This window comes from Barbatula barbatula (genome assembly GCF_947034865.1).
Source record: "Barbatula barbatula genome assembly, chromosome: 21".
Classification (NCBI taxonomy): Eukaryota; Metazoa; Chordata; class Actinopteri; order Cypriniformes; family Nemacheilidae; genus Barbatula; species Barbatula barbatula.
Window position 1 is genome coordinate 10,971,773 of NC_136784.1, and position 27,968 is coordinate 10,999,740.

Below are 27,968 nucleotides of genomic sequence, written 5' to 3' on the forward strand. Positions count from 1 at the left end.
CACGCAGAGCGTCTGGAGCTCTGAGCAGCTTGTTTGTCTGTTTTGGGAGGTCAGCACAAGGGGAGGGCTGTCTCCAAACAGAGGTTGGCGCACTGGATCGTGGACGCCATCAATGGCTTACCGATCACAGGATCTCCCGTGCCCGCTTGCAGTGAGGGCACACTCCACCAGGGGTGTGGCCTCCTCGTGGGCACTGGCTCAGAGCGCCCCTCTGGCAGACGTATGTAGAGCTGCGGGTTGGGCTACGCCCGGCACCTTCGCGAGGTTCTACAGCCTCCGCGTGGAACCGGTATCAGCCAGAGTCTTACGAAGCACCGCCAGGTAAGTCCGGCAGCCGGTGGGCGTACGCCTGCGATAGCACTCCTCCATAGGTGAGACGTGGTGCTATCCAGCCTCCCCTCTTCCCCCCACGTGGGCGAAGAGTAGGCATTCCATCCATCACTAAGCACTCCTCGGCGGCGGGCTCGGCGGAGCAGCCCTGCCTCCCTTGACCTGTTTCTGAGCTCTAGCAGTGACTCAAACAAGGCCTAGTGCTCCACACGTAGTAACCCCCCCACAGGGCGGTTCCGTCTGATGTCTTCTCATGAATGGCTCTCAATCGATGGCCCATGACCTCTCCCAGGTGTACTTCACCTGCTCGCGACACCATCTCGTGTCTGCATGTCTCCCACGTGCTCTCCCCTATCCGGTGAGACCGTGTGTGAATCTCCACTAAAGCTCCTCCCTGCGGTAGGAAGTGGTCTCCGTAGCGCGTTCCCTCAGGGGGGAATGACGCTTCCCAGTGGCCTTACGGTGCCGGGCGGCTTCTCGCTGTTAAGAGAACTAGGCCGCCGTCCGTGACGGCCGGTGGAAGGGGCTCCCATCTTTTTTGAAAGCTCTGGACTCCTTCCCTTCCGCTGGAAGGTTGCAATTCATGCTTAGCGCTCACGTCTGACACGCCCAGGCCAGTCAGCGTCGCTTCGCGAGGAATTGTGACGCGGCACAGCGCTGTGGCGTTTTCCGAGGAACCCCATTCTGTCGACACAACGTCGAGAGACCGACAGAAAGGGAACGTCTCGGTTACGTATGTAACCTCCGTTCCCTGATGGAGGGAACGAGACGTTGTGTCCTTCATGCCACAACACTGGCCGCCCGCTGCAGCAGTCGGGGCAAGATCCTCAGGCTCCTCAGCACAAAAGGTGAATGAATGCGGCACGCCGGCTCCCTTTTATACCCGGGTATCCGGGGGCGGAGTCCGGCATGCAAATTTCATTCGCCAATTTTCATTGGCCTGTTCAAGTCAGTCAGAGAAGGTAGGTTCTCAAGTCAAACCCCATTCTGTCGACACAACGTCTCGTTCCCTCCATCAGGGAACGGAGGTTACATACGTAACCGAGACGTTAGTGTCTGTTGTTGATAGACACTCAACAACAGTTGAGTGTCTATTGAAGTTCAACTAAATCAAACCTCAGGAGTGAAATAAAGTCATGCAACAGCAATGTAAAAGACTGACAGCATGACAACACGTGAAAAACTGTGAAAATACCTGTTTTTTTAATTTTCTGCGAATAAACGCAAGTAAACAATATTTATGTTTGAAATTTGGAAAAACAATTTGAGTGGTTTACCGAAGGAAGCAAAAATGAGTATTTTTACCTAAACACATACCTATAAATAGTAAATTCTGAAAAAGAATTACGAAATGGTCTCCTATTTTATTCAGCGGTTGTATATTTTCTGCTAAAATATGCAGACAATAAGAATATTGTAAATGTCTAAAATCAGACTTGTAAATGTCTTTCCACCTTAATGCACCTGCAAATACAAAGTACTGCACTTTAAACTTATGCCTGGTGTTTTGTATTGACATCTGGCATTATATTATCGACATCATACTGCATGCATTATCATATTTTAGCAGTGTGAATGGATAACTGCTGATGAGTGATATCGATTTTATGGAATTGCCTTCAGTCTTATAGTGACATATATTGTCATATATTGGAGCCTTGGCTTGGTGCGCATGGAAACAATCCTATTAGACTGATTGTAATTTATTTACATTTACATTTACATTTAGTCATTTACCAGAGGCTTTTATCCAAAGCGACTAACAGAGAGTTCAGGGAGCAAATAAAATGTGTGTGTAGTAAAATCTGCTGCAAAGATACATGTTTAAATGTGCGATTCGACAGGCATCTCTAATTGTCCCGTCATCTTGCCATACGGGAGAGAGCACTGAGAATAGACTGCGAATTTAAAGATAATTGAGGCGTCATTTGGGGTTTCACAGATAACACATGTATGCAGAAGCCCTCGAGAAAGCTCAAGGCACCAAAAAAATCTTATTCAAGTGTGTATCAAAAAGTTTACCATGAGATTGCAATAAGATTGTAAGAGGTCCTACAGAAACTAATTCTCAGAGATTTAAAAAGGTGCCTGGAGGTTCTCAAGAGGGTTCCTCTAGTGTAGCATCGGAGTACCTAAACACACGAGAACCTTTTAACTGAACAATGTACTGCTGTAATATTTCTTTTAAAACAGAATATACGAGAGCTACACCTAGACTAAAGACTTTTTAGATAGTATTACTGCTGGCATCAAGAAAGCCCCTCCCATCGACATGTCATCATCAGACTACGTATGTTACAATGAGAGTCGTCTTTGATGTGTAAATACAATGTTAAAAAGAATCAGGGTAGAACAAATGAAACACAAGGTTCACCACAATACGCACAATAAGTTAAGTAAGCTTCATTGTGCATCAGCATCTCAGTCGTGACGAACAACTCCAATAAACGCAATGTTTATGCGTATATTCAGGCTGAGATACCACCCCTGACAGAGATGGAAAAACCCTGGTCTTTGAAGTGCTAATAGATCAGATCATTACCCAGTCGACACTGTAGTCTTGACAGATGACTACGTTCACGATTTCAGGAGCAACAATGCGTTCTCTGTTTCATGAGAATTAACAAGCCTGGTCCGTAGCTGACTCTCGCTTGTTAGCACACACATCATTAACAGACTTGAGGTGTCTTGTCAGCAATAAGCAAGTATCGCAGAATTTCCCCCTTTCCATCCTTCATCTTGCCCTTCATTTGGCCATATGTTAGCTGTCTCACAATAGTTGATGTTATGATTGATGCAAGTGCATAAGTTACGGCAGCAAGAAAGCATGAAAAAGGCAAGCGGAGTAAATGAGAAGTCACCCTCGCTCCTGTAATCCAAATATGCAGCTTCTATTTATTTGGTTGTATAATCACAGCAGGGAATGCATCACATTGCCAGATGACACATGCGCCATGGCTGTGCCTACAGTGCCCCCTGCTGTTTAACAAAAATAATCTGAAACGTGATCAGAGTGGCATTATAGCGCAGGTTAAATGACACAGGCAAGATGAAAATCAAATAGAACGTAAAACACGATCTGGTTACGTATTCCCTTTTTTACACTACATCAAGTCGATCTCTAAAGTCATTGAGTTGCCAAGCCACGAGGAAGATGAAACACAGATGCAATATCTTTAATACTGGATGTTGTTTCTCCCTAGACAGCAATGGGGATAAAGGAGAGGAAATGAACCCTTTAAGTCTCCAGCTTTTCAGATGCTTCTCCTCAAATAAAAGAGTTTCAAGAGAGTCCTCAACAGTGTTTCAAACTTCAGTTTGCCAGATTTAAGTTATTAATCAAAAGTTTATGATTGTCAGTTTTGTTTTAATTCATTATAACAATGTCACTGTTGTCCATTTCCAACCAAAAATTTTGAGAGAACGGAGATCCATGTGTGGAAACTACACACCCTCCCTATACAGCCTTCTTCTTTATTCTCCCGCTCAAGGAGATAATAAATTCTCAGAAGTGCAAAAAGGCTCTGCTGGTGCAGAACCCCCCGTCCGTGTAGGGCATCTCATCTGCACACTGGACCAGGTCGGTATTATGATGGCATCAACAAATAATACATGGTCCTCAGCAGGGGGCGGAGCCAGATGTCCAGTACACCTCTTAAACCCAACTATAATGGAACTCCCACAACCTTAACCCTCATATCACCAGCAGTGATCTATCGCAGCAGCTGCTGGACCTGTAATAAAGCCGTACTGATCATTATGGCGAGTCAGGGATGTCTTCATCTCCACACTGGCTCAGTTGTAGTATATTTCTGGCTGCCACAACCTGTGCATATTTCCTGCTCTGGTTGAGTGGATGGCAAATGCAGAAAATAGATTTATAAGAGGTTGTTTCAGTTGTAGTTGTATTATTATTTTTAAAGGCAGCATAGGCAATTCATGCCAGGATTGTTTTTTGCTATGCTGGTTGAAGGTCTCCTCACATCCTTTTAACAAACTATTTTTTTTATGTTACTATATACTTTTGATTTTTTTTATATTTTATTTTCATGTATTCATTTTAGTGCCACCATTTAAACTTAAACTTAAAATTTTACATTTTCGTTTAAACATCAATAATAGATGTATTGTGGCCATTCCTGTCCAGTGTTTGTTGGATTTCAACAGGAGTGACAGAAAATCTTCCAACAGCAATTTGAAAGACTGCCAGCATGACAACAAAATCCAGGTTATCAGATAAAAAATATAAATATGTTTTTTACATTCTAAAACACATGTAGAAATATGACTGTTGTATTTCTTAAAAGTGAATAGGAACTTGTTTTCTTTGCAGTATTTGAGACCTGAAATAGTACCAAACATATTTTCTGTTATTATTCCTTCAGTTTAGATTTTCTGCAAATAAATGCAAATAGAAACAATATTTTTTATTTAAAATTTGGGAGAAATCTTTTTTGTAGTTTACAGAAAAAAACAAAAATAAGCATTTTACCTACATACCTACAATATAAATAGTAAATTCAGAAAATCTCAAAATGGTCTTTGAAATGCAGTAAACTACAGTAACCTTCTGTAAACCCTATATGCTACATTTTTAGTAGTAAAATCTTTTATGGAAGAGTACAGCATTTAGTTTACCTCACAGCGTGTAATCTGATGAAATGCAGAATGATGTTTCGCCGGAAGTAAATGTCAATTTTGTCATTGTTTTGTACCACAGTAGTAGAGATGTCATATAAAAGCCAAAAAACTTCAAAACAGACTCTGCTTGGTGCTCCACTTCTGCTTACGTATACCTTTTCAAATGGACACCAAAATGAATTTAGCCCAGCCCTAGAAACAGGCCTGTCTCTTTTTTTCTCACTAGCTATAGATGAATAGGGTTGCAGACCAGAGCACTAAATCAAGATTACAGTAGGATGGCTAAGTGCTGAATGTGAACACAGGTCAGTCAGGCAGGAGAAGCACCCTCTGAGGAGTATTTTATAGTAACAGCAGGAAGTGCCTTTATTGAATGATTCATCAAGAGATTGGCATGGAAGGAGGGCTAATATAGACTCTCAGCAAACCACGTTGATGGTCAGTCTTCCACAACACGGCTTTAAACCAAACCTGCTGTGTTTGTAATTTTGAAAACGACAGGAAGTGTATGTGTGGGCAACACCATGTGTCTCCCATCCTTTTTCATTTCTTGGTAATAACTGTGTTTCATGGCAAAAGATGTCTGTTCTTTTATTAAAAACATATATTTAATAATGGAAGATATGTAAATGTACACCTTTGCGTGTTTTATTGAGGTGTTCACCTCAAAAAGGTTAAACCTTTTACAAGCACCTTATGAGAAAGAGAAGACACCTCGAGAGTTTGTGATGGATGTTAGAGGACCATATTTTTTTGTTTCACCGCACAGAAATCAGGTTTGAACTTGCCATCATGTAAAAATGTGAACACTGATCAGTTATTCCAGTCCATTGAGTTTTACACTGCGAAAGCATTGCTATACAGGGGGATAAAACGTTTATGGTGCAATTTGTGCCTGTTTCGCCAGACTAAACAAACAAAATGGAGACAGATTGAACGGCTACAATGGCACGGGCGCAAGCTGTCCAATGCTCAAGTTGTCCATGATTTTCATTGATGTCGTGAACTTTCTGTGAAGTCAACTGACCCATTTATGACATTATGAGTCTTACTGCTTTTAGAAGTCCACAGGCCGTACCATCATAGTTGTCATGGTTGCTATCCAATTCGGCCCTTTCCAGTAGTACCACTTTATACTATTATACCGCACCACATTGGAGTTTCCAGAATAGTAAATCCCATTGAGATTGGAGGGCCCACAAGCTTCAAACCACCACCCTGCAGTGACAAAAGGCAAGTTATTATAGTATATTATTGATTGGGTCAATTAAGCCACTATAAAAATATTATGAATAATTCAATTTTCCTGATCTTTTGAAATAAAGTGGAATGTACTACATACTGTATATATGAATCTTCAACAGTGACAAAAGGGGACAAAGTCATCTGTTGGGTTAAATTTACCCAGAAAATGTTGACCTCATCAATGGGTTGAAACAAACCAGCATAAATTATACAGCATAATAAACAGCTGCGTTAGCCCCCTTTTGCCCAACGTTGGCTAAAATAATCCAGCATTTTTAAGAGTGTAACTTTAAAACTGCAAAACCTGCATTTTGTCTCTAAGTTTTACATTTTCTTAATTTGTGTTGTTACAATAAATGAGTACATGAGCAAATAACTCCCCACATTTGTACAGTCAAGTCACGGTGAAATGTGCTTAGAGAGGATGGCAAATTCATGGGACAAAACATAATATTCTTGGTGCATAAAACAATGAATACCATAAATGGACCTAAGGGACTACAGTATGACCCACTCAGAGACAAAATAGTATAAAATGAAATGTATAATTGCATTATTATTTTGTTTAAATCAATGTCACTATTTAAACTTTATCACTTAAAACTAATTTTTAGGATTACAATAGCATATGTTCACATTTAGTGATAATTTCTTCATGCCTTAAAATGACTTGAATATAACTCTACGCCCTTGCTTCACTTAGTATACACAGATGAATGAATATGCAAATATTCCCCGACTCTATTCAATCGTGTGATTGGTTACTACTGGTTTATGATGTTGAACAGAGGCAGTTTTTGGTAAACTGCAGTTTTATGGAGAAAATACTCTGCAATGGTTTAAAATGATCTTAAAGCATTTTAAAAACACCACTTTTAAACAACATTAAATACTTGATTTTCACCATGGGGCACTTTAAATCCAAGCGGACTTTATCTGATTTAAATTATTTTCATTTAATGGGCCATATAGATTCTGTCCCGGGTGATGAAGGCACATTGGAAAATAGTTTTTCATTTAATGCAGACAGAGAATTAAAACGTGTGATAATATATAGTTGGCAGACAAGTTATATTACCTCCAGTGGCCATTTGAGCACACTTGCAGCTGCATTGGTCATTGTCTTGATCCTTAGTACTGAACATAGTGCCTGAGCGAGTGAGACTACTGGTGCGTCCTGCTGTACCGCTAAATCCCCTTCCATGGATGCTGAGGAGAAATAAGACAATGCACCAAAAGTTATCTGCGAGTTAAAGTTAAAGGTGGGGTAACAAGCTATTTCATGCATTCTGACTTCTTTACGGTGTTAAACATGCTGGCTTCTCATGCTTAACATGGTGAACTTGTCAAAAAACCAGTTGGAGACATTACATAGTATTTCTGTGCTTTTAGTCCCTTATTGGACAATTCCTCCTAGACAGACACGTCTAAGTCGGCTATTGCAGTCAAATTAATTGCCAAATTGACTTGTTACTTGTGTTCCTGAATTATGTTCACTCACTTTGCAGGGAAGGTTCATGTAAACCATATTTAACATAGCCTATTGCGCCGCATCTGCGCATTTCTGACTCAAACATACCAGTCATGCAGCATCTTTTAAAGCTGCCGGCAGCGCCGCGAGTTCACTGCTCTGTTTGCTTTTGAATTGCTCTTGCAGTACTTTGTTGTCATATTCCAGGTGGTTCTGCGCAACGATGCATAAAGTCGAACAAGCCTGTTTATATTGAAGCACCATGCATTATCATATTTATGAGCTTAAGCTCTTAGCAATAAACAGTAATGGCATCAGTTCAACACGAGGATCGATCAGAACTCAGAAGTGTAACAGAGGCCTTCTAGTGTGTGAGAGTGTGCAATCTGCAAACAGCAATCTTTGATCACTCATCTGTTTCCGACACCTGACCGATAAGCCTCTTTCACATGAATCAGAAACTACGTCATCACAGGGTAAAGCAACTTCCCCTACAGATTTAATCCCAATGCACTTGTGTCATATAAAGCTACTTACGTATATTAAACATAAAAATGTTTATGAGTGCGTTTATCACTTTTGTTCACTCAGACTGCTAATATTCATTTAAGTGCTTTGAGTTTATAAAGCCTAGCTCGCGTATTATTTAAACGTTATCGTGTCACTGTATTATAAGAAATTCCATTAAAATGTTGGTAAACTGTTATATAGTGTGACTTTTTTAAATATTTGTTAGTAAATAAGATTAGAGGTCGACCGTTTGATGGGCTGGCTGAATGATCGGGTAGATTTGGCGTATTTTTTAATGAATCGGCATCGATTGTGACACAAATTAGGCCGATTAACAGGCAGGTGCATCTGTGAGCAGCTAAGCGTTGTTGTGGAACACATGACGCTGCCTCTTTCTGCAAACAGATTACCACCGGCATAAGACTGTGATGTCCCCCTCTGCCTTGATAACTTCACAAGAAAACAGTAAGACTTCATTTATTTTGACCCTTCGTTCTTAATCTAGCCGTGTATATTTCATTGATTAAATATGACGCTACTTGAGAATGCGAGTAACTTTTTGAAACGAGGATCCAAAACTTGGCATATACTTGCCATTAAGATGCGTTTTGGTCGACGTTTCTATCAAATGGACGAAATAAGTGCACACAGTTTACAAATGAACGCGACCAGGGCAGATCAACATACAGGGAGAAGAGTTTTTTTCCCTGCTCTGACAGCCGTGAGACACGCTGAACGCTGTAAGTGCGAGTAAGAAATCTGAAATGAAGAAAAAACATTCTCCTTGCTTGGTACGTTTTACGTCATTAAACCAAACTTTTATGTCTTCAGCCAAAATTTAAATGCTGACTCGCCGTTTACACATTTTGTCCGTAGGCTGTCTTTTTAAACCCAATTAACCAAGGTTAGGAAATACAAAGAATTATAACCAATATTATTAAATTAGACCTTATTATAAAATGCTTACCATCAACAGCTGTATTGTCCTTCTCCAATCTTTATATGGGTCACTTTCTATACGGCACATTAATTTTTTATATTCCTGAATAATTCAGTTTATTTTAATATACTGTATAGGCTACATAAACAATTATTCACACCCCAATCACAGTAACACAGAGCAGACATTATAAAACTTTATATATTATATACATTATATATCCACACTGGATTTATAATATGCAGTTCAGTAGTTGAAAACAGCAGTACTAGAGCCCCCTCTTAGCTGTGAGGTGTTTTTATATTAAGATCTTAACTTTAAACAGGCAGTAATAAGGTATTAAGCTTGTTTGCATTATTTACACGAAGACATTGAATCCCGACAGTCTTGCTAGACTTGGATACTGCTGTTCCTGGAAAATCAAGGCTTATCGGCCTCTTATTCTGAGCGGTTTCACGTCAGACTGGTTGTAAAGGGAATGCGTCAGGTCAGGTCAACACGTCAGGGCAAGTTGGGCATCTCACAGGTACAGAACGTCAGAGTTCAAACTCTAGAGAGTTCAAATTCAGGAGAGTTAGTTTTATTTTATTTTAATTGAACAATGGATAGTCTCTATATCTTGTTGGTATATCTGATTTTTTGTTGTTGTTTTAAAACATTTTCTGCACATATGAAACATTATATAGGCTAATGGTTACTGATCAGCAAATGGTTGGGGTATAGTCCTTGTTAATGCCAAATTAATGTCAAAAGAATAAATTGCAGGTAAGTGTATTTATACCGTTGGAGATACTGAAATAGAATGTTTTGGCGACGTAATTGTGATTAATTTAGTGGAAATATGTTATCGTGCTGAAAGAAAATGGTGTGGGGTGTAAGCGTGGTGCTTAGGGGTCTATGAGGATAGTTTGAGATATGACGGGGTCCAGTACTCAATAAAGGTTGAGAACCACTGATGTAAACAACACAAACTTCTACTGTATTAACACTTATGCAGGGATAATGCGATGATGTGCTTGTGATTTAGTTCCACCCACTAGTGCACAGGAGGTTGACTGTTTATTAAGAAATAATCGTATAGTATATCTGTCTTTTATAAATGTGATCGAACTAAATGCTCTTCGAAGATATGAAGTATGCTGCAAGATAAACTTTGAACACCACAAGTTTGATTTATTTCTTGCATCCATGATCAGTTAACACATCAATTAACTTAAATACCGTAAATAACAGGTCTACTCATTGTTACTTTTTTCTTTTATGCATAATCAGATTAGGGTGTCTAAATCTATTATATCGGCAGTAATTGGACCAGCTGCGAGCCTGTATCAGATGCCCAAAGAGATTTATCTTGTCTTATTTGACAAAGCTCTAACACACTAACATGCATTTCAAAATATATTTTGCCTCCATTATTCACAATCTATTGTTAAAGGATTTCGAGCGTTCAGTGCGCACATTGCCAGAGAAAAGACCACACAGCTAGAGACCAAAGGAGATTTGTTTTGGCTGGAAAACATCCATGCACCATAAGTTGCTTGGCTGCTTACCCCAGCTGTGCCCAACACCCTTGAAAGAATTATACTTATAAAACGCAAGTTTACCATATGAGGTAAACAAGAAAACAAACATGGTAGGACTTGGCAGGTGGATCTTTAGCCTTTTCCATACAGGTTTACTCACCCACACATTTTGGAACACTAGTCTTCATAACACAAGTCACATTCCAAATCATTTACATTGAGTTAAGTTTAATTTTATGGTTTTGGTTCATTTACAATATAATTATATCCACAAGCAACGCATGTTTGCATCCCTGGTATGAGGTGTGAGGTTAAACTCAGAAGTTTTCTGGCAAAGCCTCGGGTTTGAAAGTCTTGTTTCTTGTGTCTTGTTTCTCTCTGGCTCTGAAAATTATTGACCAGAAGTTGAATTGATGCGAAGGAGACGCATCCGTTTTTTTCCACACTTAGCTCATCATTGTGACTGATGTACGTAATCACAAGAGTGTTTGTATTCCTCATCCCAGAAAATGACAAAGCATGAAATGAAATGCGTAAATAATGGCTTTAAATGGCAGTCATTTGCCTCAGATTACACGACACATTTCATCCAAACCTCAGCCTGACTGGACAACATATTGTGGCAGTTTTTGAGAACTCTGGATCATTAGACAGAAAACAAATTCCACATAAAATTATAGTTCACCCAAAAATCATCATTTACTCACTGTCATTTCAAACCACATTTGCAACCCATTGATAGCATTGGTTTTGTGTTTTAGAATAGAGGTCAATGGGTACTGCCATTGTTCGGTTAACAACATTTGTCAAAATAAATATATTTTGTATTCTTTAGAAGAAAGAAAGTCATAAAGGTTTGAATGAGGTTTTGATGAACATCTGCAGAAAAACATCTAGAATAAGAAGCCATTGCTACCTGTACTTCCTTTCCTCTCCATCAATATAAAAGTGGTCATATTGAGAATAAGCCTGGTGTCCCTCTGCATCTTTAAGATGGACCTGAAGTGTGTAGTCTTTAGATGTGGTAAGCAAGTGAAGAACATCATTTCCAATCCAGTGTTCTCCTGATGGATCCCCGAATCCCTACAATGTGTGTGAAGAAAAAGAGATAAGGTTGGAGGTCATAACAGCAGACTAGTAGCCATTAGGAAAATGTCATATTAAAAGACATTTTCTTCTTGTCCCGACCAGCAAATTTACACATTATGAGATCTGGTGGTGTGGCTGGGCACTCAATGCTTCACTGCAAATGTTACAGTATCAACAATCTACAGGGGCTCCCTTCTCCCACGCTCCATCTGGGACCAAATATTTATCATTCGCTTGTTAAAACAGTTTTCGCAGAAAACAAGATGAAAAGGAAGACAGAACTTGTGCAGTTTCATGCTTAGCAAGCAAGCGCTTCCCAGAGATGCCCCAGCGATGTATCTGTTGAAGTAGCCCGAGTGACACAAATAACCACAGTTTTATATTAAATCCTCAATAACGGTGTGTGAAATTAGCACTTCAGGAAGTCACCGTATTTCTGCATTCAGAAGGCAGCGGTTTCAAAGAAACCTCTTTAAAATGAGTTATGCAGATGAGTATTGCTAACAATGCCCATTTGAAGTGCACTCTTTTGCTTCCGGTGCTAATTTTTAAACAATGGAAGCAACGTGTGAATAATATTGTCCTACTTGAATTCAAAGTGTCTTCTCGTATCTCTTCTGCTTAAGATTTTAAATGACCTAAACTACAATACGCTCATTCCACGATTCATCTTCCCAGATAAGGAGGGAATGCAGGTGAAACAACACACAGAGACGTGGGAAAGCAGAGGCATGCAATCAAAACGCTCTTCTCCAAGAAAAGGTCAATAAGGATCGACAGCCCATCAGTATTCAATGCCCATGCATGTGAAATGCCATGTATGAGTTCAACTGCAACCAGCAGAGGTTAAATATGTGTTTTTAAATGTTAGGCTTCTCAGATGAATGGTGCGTTTAGAAGAGGCAGCGTTTGCATAAATCAAAGTAATCGCAGTAAGAGACAGGCGTATTCATATATAAATCATAACATTTATGTCTTCATTTTAGGAGTGATAATACTTCATTGTCCAACACAATTTATAAATCTATAAATCACAACGTATGCACTTTCGGTGCAATGTGTTGCCATGCACATGGATTGCTTTAATCTTTGTACATCCTGGATGAATAAAAGCATTGCAATGTATATATTTGAAACATTACCGATATTAAATTCACAAGAAGAGCGTGTGTTCATTGCCAGCTTGAAGGGCTTCTTCTAAATATCAAACTCAATTCCAATTTGGATGTCAAAGATAGGATGATATGAGACACAGAATTGTGAAGGCACATTACTTATAAAAGCTTTAGCACTAGGGTTCAATGAGGCAGCTGGAAATTGCATCACCGTTCTTACCAGTTTGTAATCTTTCCAGCCACGGTGGAAATCAACTGATCCATCGTGGCGATGCTGAAAGACAGTCCAGCCTCCTCCTCTGGTCTTCATGTCACAGAATACCTGGTTACATAACACATGACATAAATACAAACATCTCAGACCACTTGTAAAAATGCTTTATTTAGCATTTGTCTAATTTAATCAAAGTCATTACATGTAAAATTTGCAGAATTATTTAAGTAACGAGTTTCAGAATTTGACATTGTAAGCTGGCATGGACTTTAGAAGTTTGATGATCCCTTTTAGCATTGTTTAAATACAATATTAAATGCAAGATGTGTTGGACCCCGCAGTAGGCATTTACTGGGCAATTCCACCATTCTGGACATTTTCAGTCAAAACCTGAAATAAAAATCTCAGAAAATTTATTTATTAACAAAATATTGAAACAACTGTTTATATTTTACTACACCCCTGATGATAGAGTCCAGATATCAGAAAATTATAAATCTATGCACAAGGGAAAAATGAATGGGGCCAAAAAAAGAATCAATATTTGTGAGAGACAAACTACTTTGTATGATTTCTGTGAATTTGAAATGTACAAAACAAAAGCAATAACACCCAACAAATAGAGAAGGGACGGCTCTTTATGGAACATAAAATAGTTCCTATATATATGTATTTTTCATGTGCCAATTTATGAGGAATATGGACCGTTATGGATGTGACTATTCAGTTACCTGACTATGGTAAACTATGCATTAACAACTTCACAGATTTACAGCAAAGGGAAGCTACATCAGTGGGCTTTTTTTTTGTTTCATACAATTCAGAAAATATAGCTGCAGTTCAAAGATTTGACTCACTATGGACAGTTTGGTTTTTGTTTCAGTCATCCAAGTCACATGGAGACATTTTTGGACTTTACCACACTCGACATCTGTACATTCAAGCTTTCAATTCTTTTTTATGATTCCACTTAAATGATTTATTGGCCATTCATTTGTACTGAACACACAAAAACACATAATTTACAGTTTTATAAGTGAACCAGTGCATTAGTATAAACTATGAGCATACGTACTGTAATGGGAAGTCAAACGCATCCAAACCCATCAAAACTAATTAAAGCCAAACCCATAAAGGATTTCCTCTCAAATATTCAATATTTCTAGCCTGTGGGTGTCAACTGAAAACATTCCAAGTAAATATCCTCGTATAATGATATGACTTTCTCCAATTTTGCCAGCTGTTTTAAAGAATATACGCTTCAGGAGAAGGCGCACAGCAATCTATTCTTTTGGCAAAAGAGTTGAATAACGTACATTTTCATCCCTTGGCAAGACCAGCTCATTTTAGCGGCACATAATGCTGTCTCAAGACCATCCATTGTGAAACTTAAAACTGTTAATCAGGTTTTAAAGACACAGCGCCCACATTTTTAAAAATGAGATGTTGCTTTTGGGGATTAAGAAGTGATTTCATTTCTATTCAATACAACACATTCCTTTTTTGCATAGCAGATGTGAATTCTTTGTTTTGTGCTTTGAGCTGTCCATCTCATTCTTTTAAAATGTCCCCAGTCTACCTAAAATTTTCCAGCAGTATGTTAGCCACTCCTGTGAGAACGCTGCATTTATTGTAAGAGAAGAGACATGAGGATTCAGGGCTGCGGTGAGTCACTGTTTAGCATAGAGACGACACAAGTTTAACATCTGCAACCATGTTGACAGTTTATTAGATTATCCAAAATCAGATTTTTGTGGTTAAAGTGATCTAAACCAGACTTAAAGGTTCAGTCCATGAAATTTAGTGGCATCAAGAAGTGAGATTGCAAATTGCAACTAATGGCTCACTCCACCCATCCCCATTCCTTTAGATTCACTACGGTGGCTGACACAGTACTAAGATTTTGTCTCTGTAGAGCAGTTTGTCCTTTTAGGGCTACAGTAGAGAGAACATTGTGAATTCCATGTAAGGAGATCTGCAGTGTATGTACATTTACATTTATTCATTTGGCAGATGCTTTTATCCAAAGCGACTTACAAGTAGGAGAGCATGAAAACATTTTGTCAACACACTAAACAGTACCGTTATTTACAAGGCCATGCTACTAGGAGGATTAAAGCTGGAGTAAGCTGGAGAGAATGAACAACAAGATTTTTTTAAGACAGACAGTTATTGGTTAGTCAAATAGCATTAGAGGTATGTTTTGTGTGGATGTGAATCACTCGTTCAAAGGTAATAATTACATAATGCTTCATTATGTAAGATCTTTATTCACCTCTGAAGACATAGTTATGTATATTATATTGCATTTACGTCAATAGAACCTAAAAAAATACACATTGGACCTTCAATAGGCTTTTCCATGAATATCTGCATACAGTGTATTCAAAAACAGTACAGTATGTGCATTTGTTTCATTAGGCAAAAAAGTTTGCGCGGGGAAAAAAGCAAGTCAGACCTCTAAATAAAGGAAACCACCCATCTCAATACTTTGACGGGTGGCACAGTATAAAGGGGAGTTTAACAACATATAGTCTACCAGCCCCCTCTCCTCACTGCATTAAACCCTGAGTTGGCAGCAAGCTACAGAATCTATGCCAAACACCTGGCGCCTGTGCCCACAGGAAATGGAGGGGAAGAAGAGTAAGTGCGCGAGAAATAATGAATAACAAAAACAATTTCAACCACATTTTTAAAATGCTCATCACCCCAGAGGCTGTTAGAAATTAAAGTTGACTGTGCAGGTCAAAGGTAAAATGCAGGTCTCGAGAGGGGTGCGCTCCGGTTCGGCCGGGTAAGATTTTGAAGTGGATACGGGCACATACTGTATGCACGGTTAGATGCAGCGAGAATACCATGGGGGAAATGTTGCTCTGACTTTTGGTTTAGTTTTTCTTTCACACTTTTATCTCTAAGATTGCATTTTCCTGAATGTGTTTATTTTCTCCATCCATATCAAATTTGCTGTAGTAATGTACTTTCGTAAAACCAGTTAATTCAGTTCAGTTTTTCTCTTGTTTTTAATTTCCGTTATACATACAGTAAAGGTGTTCCTCAAGTATTCATTGTCAGTGTTAAAACTGTGAAAATCTACTCACCTTAGATTTCTGTGTGGAGTTTGGAAGATGAATGTTATATATTCCACTCTCTGAAACTCCAGATTTAAATATCTCTGCACAGTCTCGGAACTTCACCATTTCCTTTTCAGCAGACGCAGAAATATCTGCAAATAAATAAAATAATTATACGTTTGTGAAACAGAAATATGCTTGCTTGAAGTATGCTGAATATTAAACATTTGGCAGTGTAATTTAAGGTATTTATATTCATATCTTTTAAACGCTCTGTTGCACTTTAAAGTCAACCTGAATTGCCAACAACATTTTTATTTAGTAAAAATTTGTAAGAAATTGATGCCCACTGCTGTTCTAGAATGGACAGCCTGTGGCAAATTACAATGACAGAAAGAATGAGGACAGGATAGATGAATCATTGAATCGTGCATCATCTCAACATCCTATCAGCATCATCAGAGTGATCATACAAGTTAATTTAGGTATTAAGGAGCTAAATGCACACTGAAAATATAATTCCCTCTTCACATTCAGATGATCTGTAGACATGATTGTTGTCTACACAGAAAACTGCCTGGGACAAGTTGACCAGAGTGAACTCTGTGGGCACAGAGTTGATCACAGAGCGAATACACAGAGTTATTTGGAACGATTCGGTTCAGGAGTTGTCTGTACTAACCGTTACAGTGAGAGACCATAGCCAGTAGCTGCTGCACTGTGTCTGTGAGTGTGGCCTGCTGTCGCTGGAGCAGTGTGCTGTTACGGGTGGAGCTGGCCAGTTCTCCCTCCAGCAGATTGACCAGGTGACTCTGTCTGTCCAGCTGATCCAGCAGATGATGCTTCTCCTGCTGAATGGCCTGAAGCTCTCTGCTGTGTCTGGCCTCCATTGCAGCAAAGCGATGTTCCAGATAGCTGAGTGAGAGCATAGAGACTGCTTAATACACACTTATTGTTTTCATACAAGATGAATACGTTTATTACTTTGAAAAGACTAATTACATCACCAAATAATGTATGGTAAGAGATAAAAACTGACTTTCATCACTGTTTGTATTTCAATTTAGTTAAATGCTTTTGTCATTTTACTATTCACATTTTATTTTTGAATTAATGTTTTGAATGATGTATTCTTTAATTGCCTTAAATATAATAAAATACATTAAATTAATCCAATTATTGTATCCACATCACCTAAAAACGTATTTATGGTCAAATGTGTTCATTTCAAATACAGTATGTATATGTTCCAGTGTTAGAACCACACTTTAAATACACATACCTATGAATACTAATGAGATCATGATAGGATGACAATAAATAACAAAAGGAAGAGAAGTCAAGAAAAGGTCACAATTTATGTTTACAGTTAATTCAAAGTGGCTTGCATTGCACTATACATTTTTTTCTGACTATGTGCAATCCCCTGGGATCGAAACCATGATCTTGGCGTTGCTAGCACCATCCTCTAACCACTGAGCCACAGGAAAGATACTTCATTCTCCCTGTCGGATATATAAACTAAAACAAAAATAATGTGCATATAGAAACAGTGTACTAATTATCATAACAAATCCTACATATCTCACACTTTGTCAATAAATAGCTGCTTGTTTGTTCACACCTGTGTCTAAGAGCACAGATGAGACGCTTGAACAAGCCTCACAGATTCATCACACACCTGAGACCGAGAGGCTGATATAGACCGGTGAACACCTGCACACTGTTCCATTCACAGTTGGCTTCTCTATCTAAATCAAAATCATCACACTGACAGGCTGTGTGAGTTTACAACAGCTCCAAAGAAAGACAACAAATCCCACAGGCCTTTATGACTCTTAATAACTTCACAGCAGTTTTTATTGAAACAATTCACTCTCACAGATTGATACTTTCAGCAAATCGAACCATGTTTTTCTCTCTGCCGCTTGCTGTTCGTAAGCTATCAGCATTTTTTTTGCCTGCTCTGCTTTGACCATGGGTACATCGCCTGAAATGTTTTTGGAGTAGCGATATTCAGTGTATTATTGTTTATGTGGGTAACAAAAACAAGCGAAAAGTTTTAACTTTTTACAAAGGCATTAGCAATTTTTATTTGGCAGAATTAAAACCATAGGTCTCCAAAGACAAGCTTAGAAAGATTAAAAATATTTATTTCTGAGGTTTGACATTCGGTTTATTCTAACACACTGACGATTTTCTGAGAAAGGTGTTTGGAGCTCCGTTTATCGTTTATTTGGCTATCATTACAGAGCCATAAAAAGCATATGTGAAGCAGGTGGTGACCCCTGTTTTCTACATTCTCTTCAGTATCAGTAAGTAATAAACACCTGGCATCAGTCTTTTGGCCTGTTCCCACAGTGGGTATTTACCTCCACCTTGGTTGTCTAGTGAACATGTGGGCACTTGTAATATAAACACGAATGCATCCTGATTACTAAACACATTTTTATTATTATTCATGAAACTCCCGATTTCAGCATGAATTTCTTCTCACCACAATTTCCAAATAAGCTAAACTGTGAAGGGGGAACGTGATTTCATTGAGATTCATATGGATTTGTGTAGAATGATGTTCTAGCACACATACTTTTACGGATTGTTATTTAACATAAATCCCTTGGTGTATAAACAACTTTAACAATGTAGAAATGTTAATAAATCTTTTGAGGTTCATTCATAGAACATTGCATTCAATCTTTTCCATAATTCAATATTTTTATGCTTTTAGGTTATTAACATAAAGAATACTGTATTTCGTTGCTCTTCTTCCGAATGTCCAAATTTGCTGTTTTTTAGGAAATAGAAAAACACTGTTCTTTTCAAATCATTACAAACAATACTGTGTAGTCAAAGTTGAGATGCACTTTTAAATACCGTTTATTGGTTACACAGTGTCTACACCGGACGCGACCGGCGGGACGGGAGATAACACATGGCTTGTTTTAATGGGATTGTCACTTTGCACCGCACCGCGTAAAGTGTGGACAAAATGTAATATTATATTGGGTTCTTATGCGTTCGATTGTCTTTTGTTGTGTCGTGTCACACCGGTGTAGACAAGGTGTAAGGTATTTTAAATATAAAAGTATAAAAATCACTAAATATGGAGATACAAGGTTTCAGAAGGACAGCAGCGATATGCAAATTCCCATTTATTTACAGATAATCAGTAATATAGCAGTTTCATTCTGTTCTGTGTCATTTCTCAAGAGACACGCACACAAATCATCACACACTAACAGTAAAATGTGTGGTGTTTTCTTCCTTTTTTAGATTAGTTTAACTTTTTTGATTGTATTCGGCCATTCAATGTGCTTTTCACATTGAGTCATGGCTCACCACAGTTCATGAAGGTGTGAGTGAGGCATTATTCACCTGTTTCTCTCATTAAGACGAGATACCTCCTGCGTTTGCTCCAGAACTTGCTTCTCCATCCGGTTGGTGCTGAGAGAGTATTCCAGCAGCTGGATCTCCAGACGACTGGTCTGGTTCAGTACCTGCAACAGCGCCGTGTGACAGAGAAACAGGCATGGGAGAATTATGTTGATTCTTTTGTCCAACCAGTATGTTTTTCATGCTTGCCAGAATGTACAGGATCCTCTTTTTCATGAGAACACGGTTGAAGGTAGAACCAGATGTCTGTCTATGGAAGCAGATCTCACAGGAAGAGGTAACTGTTTTACAAGGCAATTTTACATGAATGTGCACTAAACACAACCATCACTTGGGCGAAAACAGAGAAAACGTACAAATAAAAATGAATATTTAACAAATTAGCCACCAATTCACTAAAATTACTGTGTTGGTCTCTCGGGACTGTAATATATCCAAGCTCATTGGCAACTATTGCAGGAAGGTAATAAAGTTTTTTGAAGCTATAATCACGTCTGCAAAAAGTCACACATAGATGATGAGTTAGCGATCATCTCATAATGCCTGTTTGTTCAAGCAGCGACATGTGTTTTAAGCAAGCTTAACACAACAAACATACCCTGATAAAAGCAGTTCAATATTTGTTCAGGCTGCACTGTGATGGTGAATAAACTACTGACGAAGAGATTAAAAGATGAAATGAAAGCTAAAACATAAAAGTGTGAAATAATGGCTCTTTGAGAGGATAAACACTGTGTCTGTTTTAGTTGGGCTATTTTCACCGCCTCTCTGATTCTCATCCAGCACAACACAGCACAACATGGTCACTTAACCTTGCTTCTGTTGGCCATGACTCCTCTGAATTATGAATTCAGACGAGTGAAAAAGCACACGCGCTATTGAGGACGGCAAGCGTTGCTTTGAGTGTCAAAAGTGATGCATAAAGGTCTAACTTTCTCCACACACTTCACAAAGTTATCAAGATGAATAGACCTTCACAGACATGCATTAATTTTTATTACATTACATTTACATTTCGTGGATGCTTTATTCTAAAGTGTGTACTATGTGTACTTTTTCTCAGTGTTTTTCATTTCCTTGAAAACCGAACTCATGGTGTGCTGTCATAAACCATGCTTTAGAGCTGTAGAAACACCTGTAGCCAGCATGGGTTAATAATGGTTAGTGCAAGATGTTTCTTTTGCTGCATCTTGTATGTAAAAATGTTCACAAATTCTTTTAGGTTCACAGAATACTGCATTCAACCAATTTTATAATTCAATATCTTTAAACAAGTGCTTCAGTTATTATAAGTTATTCAAATAATTTTAACAATTAAGAAGATTTAACTGCATCACTTAGGCCTATAAAGGTATAGTTCACCCCAAAATAGAGCTTTACAGCAATTATTTGCGACTAATCTTCTGCAGAAGAACATGTCGTACAGGTTTATAATGACATAAGGGTAAGTAAATGATGAAAGAATTGACATTTTCGGGTAGGGCTGTGCAACGGTTAGTCACTTCTAATTGGAAGCAAAATAAAGTTTTTGTTTATAAAATATATGTGTACTGTGTATAAAAATTATGTATTTTCAATATATGAATTATTATACGCAGTAAACACACATACTGTATATTATGTAGACAAAAAGAGTCATGTGCAGGTTTCTAATGCATTTTTATTTTTGGGGTGACATATGCCTTTTAAGGCATTTACCAACCAGCATATTTATGCAGGACCTCCAGGGAGTTGATACAGCGATGTTACTGTATTTATTTCTGCAGACAACATCTCATCAACCTCACCTGCGTCTCCACATCTGTCAGTTTGCGTGTCGTCTCTGCTGATTGGCTGAGAAGATTGGTGCCTATCTCCAGCATGGTGGCTGTCTGGGTGTGAATGACATTGCGTTCCATCTCTGATCGCACATTCTCCTGAATGTAGCTCTCCAGCTGTAATTATGACAGAAGACACATAAAACACATGAAAAAGTGCGAAGCAAAAGAACAACTATTTTCAAAGTCTTATTTAGTTTTGCCAAATTATGCAAGTACAGATTTACAAATTCAGTGTTTATCCACTAGCATAAAGTTGGTTTGATGTTGGACGTTCGATAGTCAGAATTTTGAGACCGTCTCCAAAGATACATTGGCTACACATTAATATACACATTTCTAACTTCAACAGCATTTAAAGGGAATGACTTAAAGTCACAAAACCAACGGTACAGTCTTAGGTATCAGCTATAATGCACACCACTGTATTCCACTGTATTTCTTTTCCCATGATAATATGTAATTTATGTGTCATCACATTAAGATAATCATTTATGTGTTTTTGTTTGCTTACATTCACATTTACACATTTGGCAGACGCTTTCATCCAAAGCGACTTTGTATTGTACTATACAGTTGTTTCTTACTTTGTGCAATTCCCTGGGATTGAACCCATGACCTTGGCTTTGCCAGTGCCATGCGCTAACCACTGAGCCACTTGAGTAAACTATGTTTATCTTAATTGAACTAGGACAAGGGCCCCCACAAAGGTTTGCTTGGGGCCCCCAGACGTCTAGAATCGCAACTGCCATCAACTATAGTTTGGAATGACAGGAGGGTGATAGAGTAGGTTGATTATTTGGCTACATTTTTTTAAAAGGCCATCCATAACATCTCAGTGATGTTATGTAACCTTAAAGATCTTAATATCAGTGTGCGAGAGGTTTGCTGAAGGGCCAAAGCAATACAAAACCATTCCAAACAACAAGACACATGATCAGAAACACAAATATTGCTCACATCAATCTCCAGTGCCACAGCCTGCGGCCAAACAATATCAGCACATAGAGCCTGTGACTTCATGCCATGTGCGCAACACACACCATCTTCCACCCAAAGCTACCAGCATACTGCTATTAACCAACTTTTTCCACTGTTTTATTCATTGTTGGTTGTGATATGAAGGGAGACAGAAATAAATAACGTAATATCATTAGCATTTATGAGAGCTATGAAACTGAGACACCAAGCATCTGAGGGTAACAAACAGATCTCAAATTGATGCGACCTTGTCAACCCATGAAAAATAGAAGAGAAATACGGTCATATCTCTACTGTACCATGTATTACTGGGAATATCAAAGTACTTTATTTTAAAAAATGTCCAAGGTTGAATTTAGCCGGCGCGTAAGTATGTGAGCTTTGCAGCAACTTTAATGCAACATTAATTAAACCACGTTTAATCTTGCAGTTCCACCAGATTTAATAATGAACATTCAAAGTGTTTTACTGAATTAAATAACCAGCCATAAAAATGGAACCGAATTACAAAGTGGCCAAGTCCACTTGCACTTTCCAATTTACTGGAAAACGAGGCTTATTAATAAAAAGAGCCAAAGGTGACCATGGCAGACTTTACGCAGTTTTAGCAAAAACAACAGATAGGCCCACTCAAGGAAGGCTTGAATCGTTTTCTTGAGCAATCCTCAACTGCTTAGTTCCTCTGTCACTCTGTCTATCTGGCTCTCACTCTGATTCTTTCTCTTTTTTTATTGGGACGTGCCAGTGCATTTCGGCAGAATTAAACTGCTGGAGACGGACGCTGCATGAGCAAGCAGAAGATCTGTCGGAGGAGATTATTCTGGTTCAGAAAACAGTGTTAAGAAAAGATGTTGGGAGCCAAGCAGCTGTGTTAATACAAGTGCATGTGTATCCTCCAAGTTAAGACACATTCTTGAGCTCAAACAAATGTACAGACTTTTTGGGTTTGTTGTGCCAATAAACTTCCTTTTTTCTGAATGTTTGGATACACAGTAGGTGGATTTGCTTTTAATAACCCATATGCCCATATTAAGGCAAATCCACACCAAGGACCTATACAATATAACTATAAAGATTCTTGCTAGGAGACCTAAATGAATTGTGCTTCTGTCCTATAATATCTCATGATTTACCAATAATCCAAATGTTTTTGCCAACGTCGACGTACAGGTCGATGTCAATACATCAGAGAACATACAGGCAACATGACAATAAAACATGGAGAATGCATTATGTCTGAAAGGTATTCATTCAATCTTACTAGCGTACTGCTTTAACGCTCGACAGGTAGGTACTTTGAAACTTAGTACATACGTACTGTCACAGTATGGATTTCGGAAGCAGCTTCAGTTTCTATGTAAAAAGATTTAATTTAAGCCTTTTCAAGAGCTGGACGAGTATCGGAAATACAAAGGCGTGCACTTTCGTCAGCACTTTATGAAAGGGAGATGTTTTAAAATGGTGTATGGTATCATTAAGTCAATTAGCACCATAGAGGAATTTATCAAATTAAATAATTGGTTAACCTTTTAAAAAAATTGGGTTGTCCAGTGAGGACGCACAAGCGCAATTCATTATTTTCCCTTCACTGTCATTAAGGAGCACATATGATTAGCTTGTGTGTTCTTTGGGGCGCTTCTAGAGGCCCCTGGGAGTCAAACAGTCGTATGTGAGAATATAGTGCGTGATACGAGCAGACGCTCTTATGGTCAGAAAGTCTAGCATTTCGCATGCAAAGCAGATCTTCTGAGGTGTTGAAAACCCAGTAGAATCCACTCAGTAGAGGCCAAGAGGTCAATACTCTCCAGTGATCAGGAAGCCGTTCATCCAACCGCACACTACACACTCCATGACTGCAGAAGGAGTGAAATAAAAATGTATACGACATTTGGCCTGCTGCTGAACGCTTGCAAGTAGTCATGTCAAGAGGTTCTGTCAGCTCTGCAATTTCTGAGATATAGTAGCCGCCCGGTTTGAATCTCTTTTTCCTTAACCTACTGCTTATTCTAGATCAGTGTCAGTTAAATGTATCTTGTTCCAGATGTTATATGGACTGTAAAATGAAAAGTGAGCCCACGCGTGGGCGTTTCTGTTTTCTCTTGAAATGCAAGCGTATCTCTAGTGCACGCACAGCATTAAGCCCTCTCCATATTTTCGAGAAGTTCCAATGACCCTCAAAAAGCAGACAGAGTCTTCAGACAGATCCAAAGTCCGGGTGACAAACGAGTAGCAAATAGCTGGCGAAAGTCTGTCTAAAAAATGTCATAGCGAGGCAAAAAGGCTTTAGAAAAACCATTCGATATTCAGCGGAGATGGAGGGTTGTATTCGGGCATTAACTCCCATGGATACCCCTGAGGATACTTAGGCAGTTTCCAGGAGAACTGGGGCAGATTTCATCCTATAGTATTAAATGTGTTTTGTTTAACTGTGACTTTAATGCTAATAAAAACACTAAATGATATCCGGTGTCAAGTAATAAGAGTTAAAAGGAACACGTATCTGGATTAGCGTCAATAAAGGGTACTTGAGCCTTCCTGATGGGGCTATGGGGGAACATAAGACAAAAAGGGTTTCTAAACACTGTATTAAGAGAAATAAAGGAGAAAATCTGATTAGATGATGTTGTTGCTGTTCAACAGAGCGAAATAACAGATACTTTAGGTAGTGAGCTAAATGGCATGTTGATAAATTGACTCTAAACACACAGTTGACTTGAATTAGGAAATGACAGGGCCAGCATGTTGACAGACTTCAAATGACCATCATCGCAAAAAAAACATTATCTCTCTGATCCACACAATAATCTGCATGTTTTAACAGTTGATATCTGTAAAACGAGCAACATACCTATCAAATGCCATGTTTTAGAGATAACCTTGAGTTAGTTCCAAAACACATAGTTGGGTATCCTAAAAAATAATGTGCTGAGACCTCAGTTAACTGGTTTAAAACTGCCTCCATGCATTTTGTTATAAATATTTCATACAGTAAGACTAAACCAAACTACCTAAAATGGACAGTTTACCCAAAAATCAAGTTCGTAATTTTATCCTCATGTCATTCTAAACCTGTATGACTTTCTTCTGCAGAAGAATGACTACTACGTTGTATGGTTAACAACAGTCTTCAAAATATCTTTGTTTGTGATGTTTGGAAGAACATTGGTAACCAAAAAAAATAGTGCCCCATTGACTTCCATTGTCGTCAATTTACCACGTGAACACCACGTGAGCACGCCGAAGTGTGCCCTCCTGGCTGGCAAAACACTATCAGAAAGTGAGGATGGAATTTTTACTTAAAAAACAAGTCACTTTTTAAAGCAGATTATGCTGCTGTGAATGCTTCTGTTGTCACAAGAAAACCTCTGCTATGAAATATGATAGAGAAAAGTGCATCTGGCCCAAAACAGAGCACAAATCATTGTCTTTCCTGGCAGGTCTTACATGCACATGGGACTCATGATATCCCCATGATTTTAATACATATACATACTGAAAAAACTGTCAGCCATACGTAAAGATCTACACATCCAGGAAATCTCACATAAATGTGTTCAAGATTTAACAAGTCATCAGAGAACGAGGTCTCGCTCTCTTTTTCCCAAATTCAATAACCTTATAAATGCGTGTCAAACTTAAATGTTACTGTACAGGGACACATCAATAGTGCATGAGCAGATATAAGACATAAATCGCAAAATAAAAGAGAGATAGAGAAGGTTAAGGTAAGTCACTACCTTCTGTAGCCACTGCGTATTGTTTTCTGTGGCACTCTCTAAACTTTCCAGCTTCCGCTCCTGCCAGGTGGGCTCAGCATGGGGCGACTGCTGTGGTGTTGGTGAGTCCTGCTGGAGAGAGTTGGTCACCTGGAAGTCCCCCGCCGGCCGGCACTGCTCCACCTCTGGTAGGATAAACGTGTAACTGCAGGGGCCATGCTGCACCTGGTGTTGCGTTCTTTCGGAGCCAGACGCCACAGCTACAGCTGCTGCCAGGTACCACAGCAGCCAGCCCATTACAGGGAAAATCACTGATGGTAGGAAAGATATAATCCGAAGATGGATGAATTATCCCGGGCGCTCCTCTGAAAGCAGGTTGGATGAGAGTTCTTCAATGGGATTAGCACTTGTCCAAACTTTTCTGACGCTCAAAGTTTTGCTTCACGGTTTCTTTCTTGTAGTTTTTCCTGGGTCCTTCCAGAGAGATCTGTTTTACAACAGCACACTTGTAGTGCTTTCTGCCAAAAAAAAGTAATGCACTGGATTGAACCCAACAGTATCCAGACGCCTGCATGCAGAGAGAAAACTGTTTCCTATTCCTCGCCTCACCCAGTGCTCAGGACAGCTCAAAGCGAGAGGCATGCAATACGAGAGGTGTTTATTTACCCCTGAATGTTTTCGGTTTACCCCCTCGGTCTGTACGGTTCTGACTCACTACTGTTCGAGGTTAGAAAAATTGAGTTTAGGGACTGCCGGACATCGTGCCAGAGCTTTTCAAGGTCTGAGTCTAACATCCCTTTTTTTGACACATAATCACTCAACCCCTCTTCGCTCTCTCTCTCTCTTTCACTCCTTCACTTTCTCTCCCCTTTTCCCTCGGGAGTTTGAAGTGGAAGCTGCAAAAACGCACAGCAACCACCACGAAAAACACAAATGGAGAACATTCTCTTTTCCTTAACCTCATCCTCCTCCTCCTCATCTCACGGTCTCTCTTCAATCCACCCCCTGCTGTCTCTCTCGCTCACAGCCGCAAAGGCTTATGAGATCACACCTGCAGCACAGGAACAGAAACAAACATGGCATCAAATTGGGACTTTGGAGGAGGGAAACCTATATGGCCTGGTCCTTCTACAACTATTGTCATGGAATTTCAAAGGGACGGTATACTCTAAACACTATCAACTCTGTCTTTATTCGCTAAACTTTATTTTGTTTTAAACTCAAATGAATGTCTTGCTCAATCAAAATGTATCTTAAATGTGATCTTCACTCCTTTATTCACATTGTTTACTTTTTTGAATTATTGTTTGAATAAAAAATATGATCATGCCTATTTGTCTGCTTTGAACTTTTGTTCATAGATTTGTTTACTGTTACTTTTGTATTTTTTATTAAAAAAAATGGAAAGTAAGAAAGTAATATATTTTTAACGTCTTTTAATATTAAAGGTAAATAAAAAATTTTCATGAAATGTAGTGGAGTAAAATATAGGCTTTATAATGTATAGAAAAGCTGATTATTCACAGATATATCTGTCGATACTGATTCGAAAGATAAAAGTTCCTTTCTGAATGTACTGAATATACTGACCTTAATGTTGAACATAAACTGATGACGTTTATAAACATTTTCTATATACAGAGCGCAATATATTGCATTTTCCTTTCCTCTTATGATTGACAGGATATGTTGGCTGTTTTTAAACTATCGGCCGATAGCCCACAGCGTGAAAATTGGCATTTCAACCAATACTAATCATTGGCTGATATACCTGTGCATCTCTAGTACAGACACTTGAAAATGTAGAGTTAAAATACTTAAGTAGTGTCCACCTCTGTTGAAAAAGTACCCAAAAGCACCGCAAAAGTATAAACAAAATAGTTCCAAGTATTTCAAATCCTCCGAAACA

The 27,968-nt window shown here is 38.8% G+C and overlaps 1 protein-coding gene across 1 annotated transcript; it reads right to left on the minus strand.

Moving 5' to 3' along the window:
- Positions 1–4,737: 4,737 nt before the first annotated feature.
- angpt2b (angiopoietin 2b) lies at positions 4,738–27,072 on the minus strand. Its single transcript, XM_079484579.1, has 9 exons — positions 26,081–27,072; positions 21,333–21,479; positions 19,528–19,649; positions 16,832–17,064; positions 16,177–16,301; positions 13,085–13,186; positions 11,577–11,743; positions 7,295–7,425; positions 4,738–6,189 (listed from the first exon to the last, which is right to left on the minus strand). Exons 1-9 carry the CDS (start codon positions 26,354–26,356, stop codon positions 6,029–6,031), a joined length of 1,464 nt encoding a protein of 487 aa, XP_079340705.1. The 5' UTR covers positions 26,357–27,072; the 3' UTR covers positions 4,738–6,028.
- Positions 27,073–27,968: the final 896 nt, after the last annotated feature.

What these genes read in the sequence shown, in the direction of transcription:
- angpt2b (XM_079484579.1), bottom strand. Translation starts at nt 26,356, where the DNA reads ATGGGCTGGCTGCTGTGGTACCTGGCAGCAGCTGTAGCTGTGGCGTCT. An exon ending in CGTCTTAATGAGAGAAACAG is followed by an intron (nt 17,065 to 19,527) that starts GTGAATAATGCC and finishes GCTCTCACTCAG; the next exon opens with CTATCTGGAACATCGCTTTG. An exon ending in GCTGGAAAGATTACAAACTG is followed by an intron (nt 11,744 to 13,084) that starts GTAAGAACGGTG and finishes CACACATTGTAG; the next exon opens with GGATTCGGGGATCCATCAGG.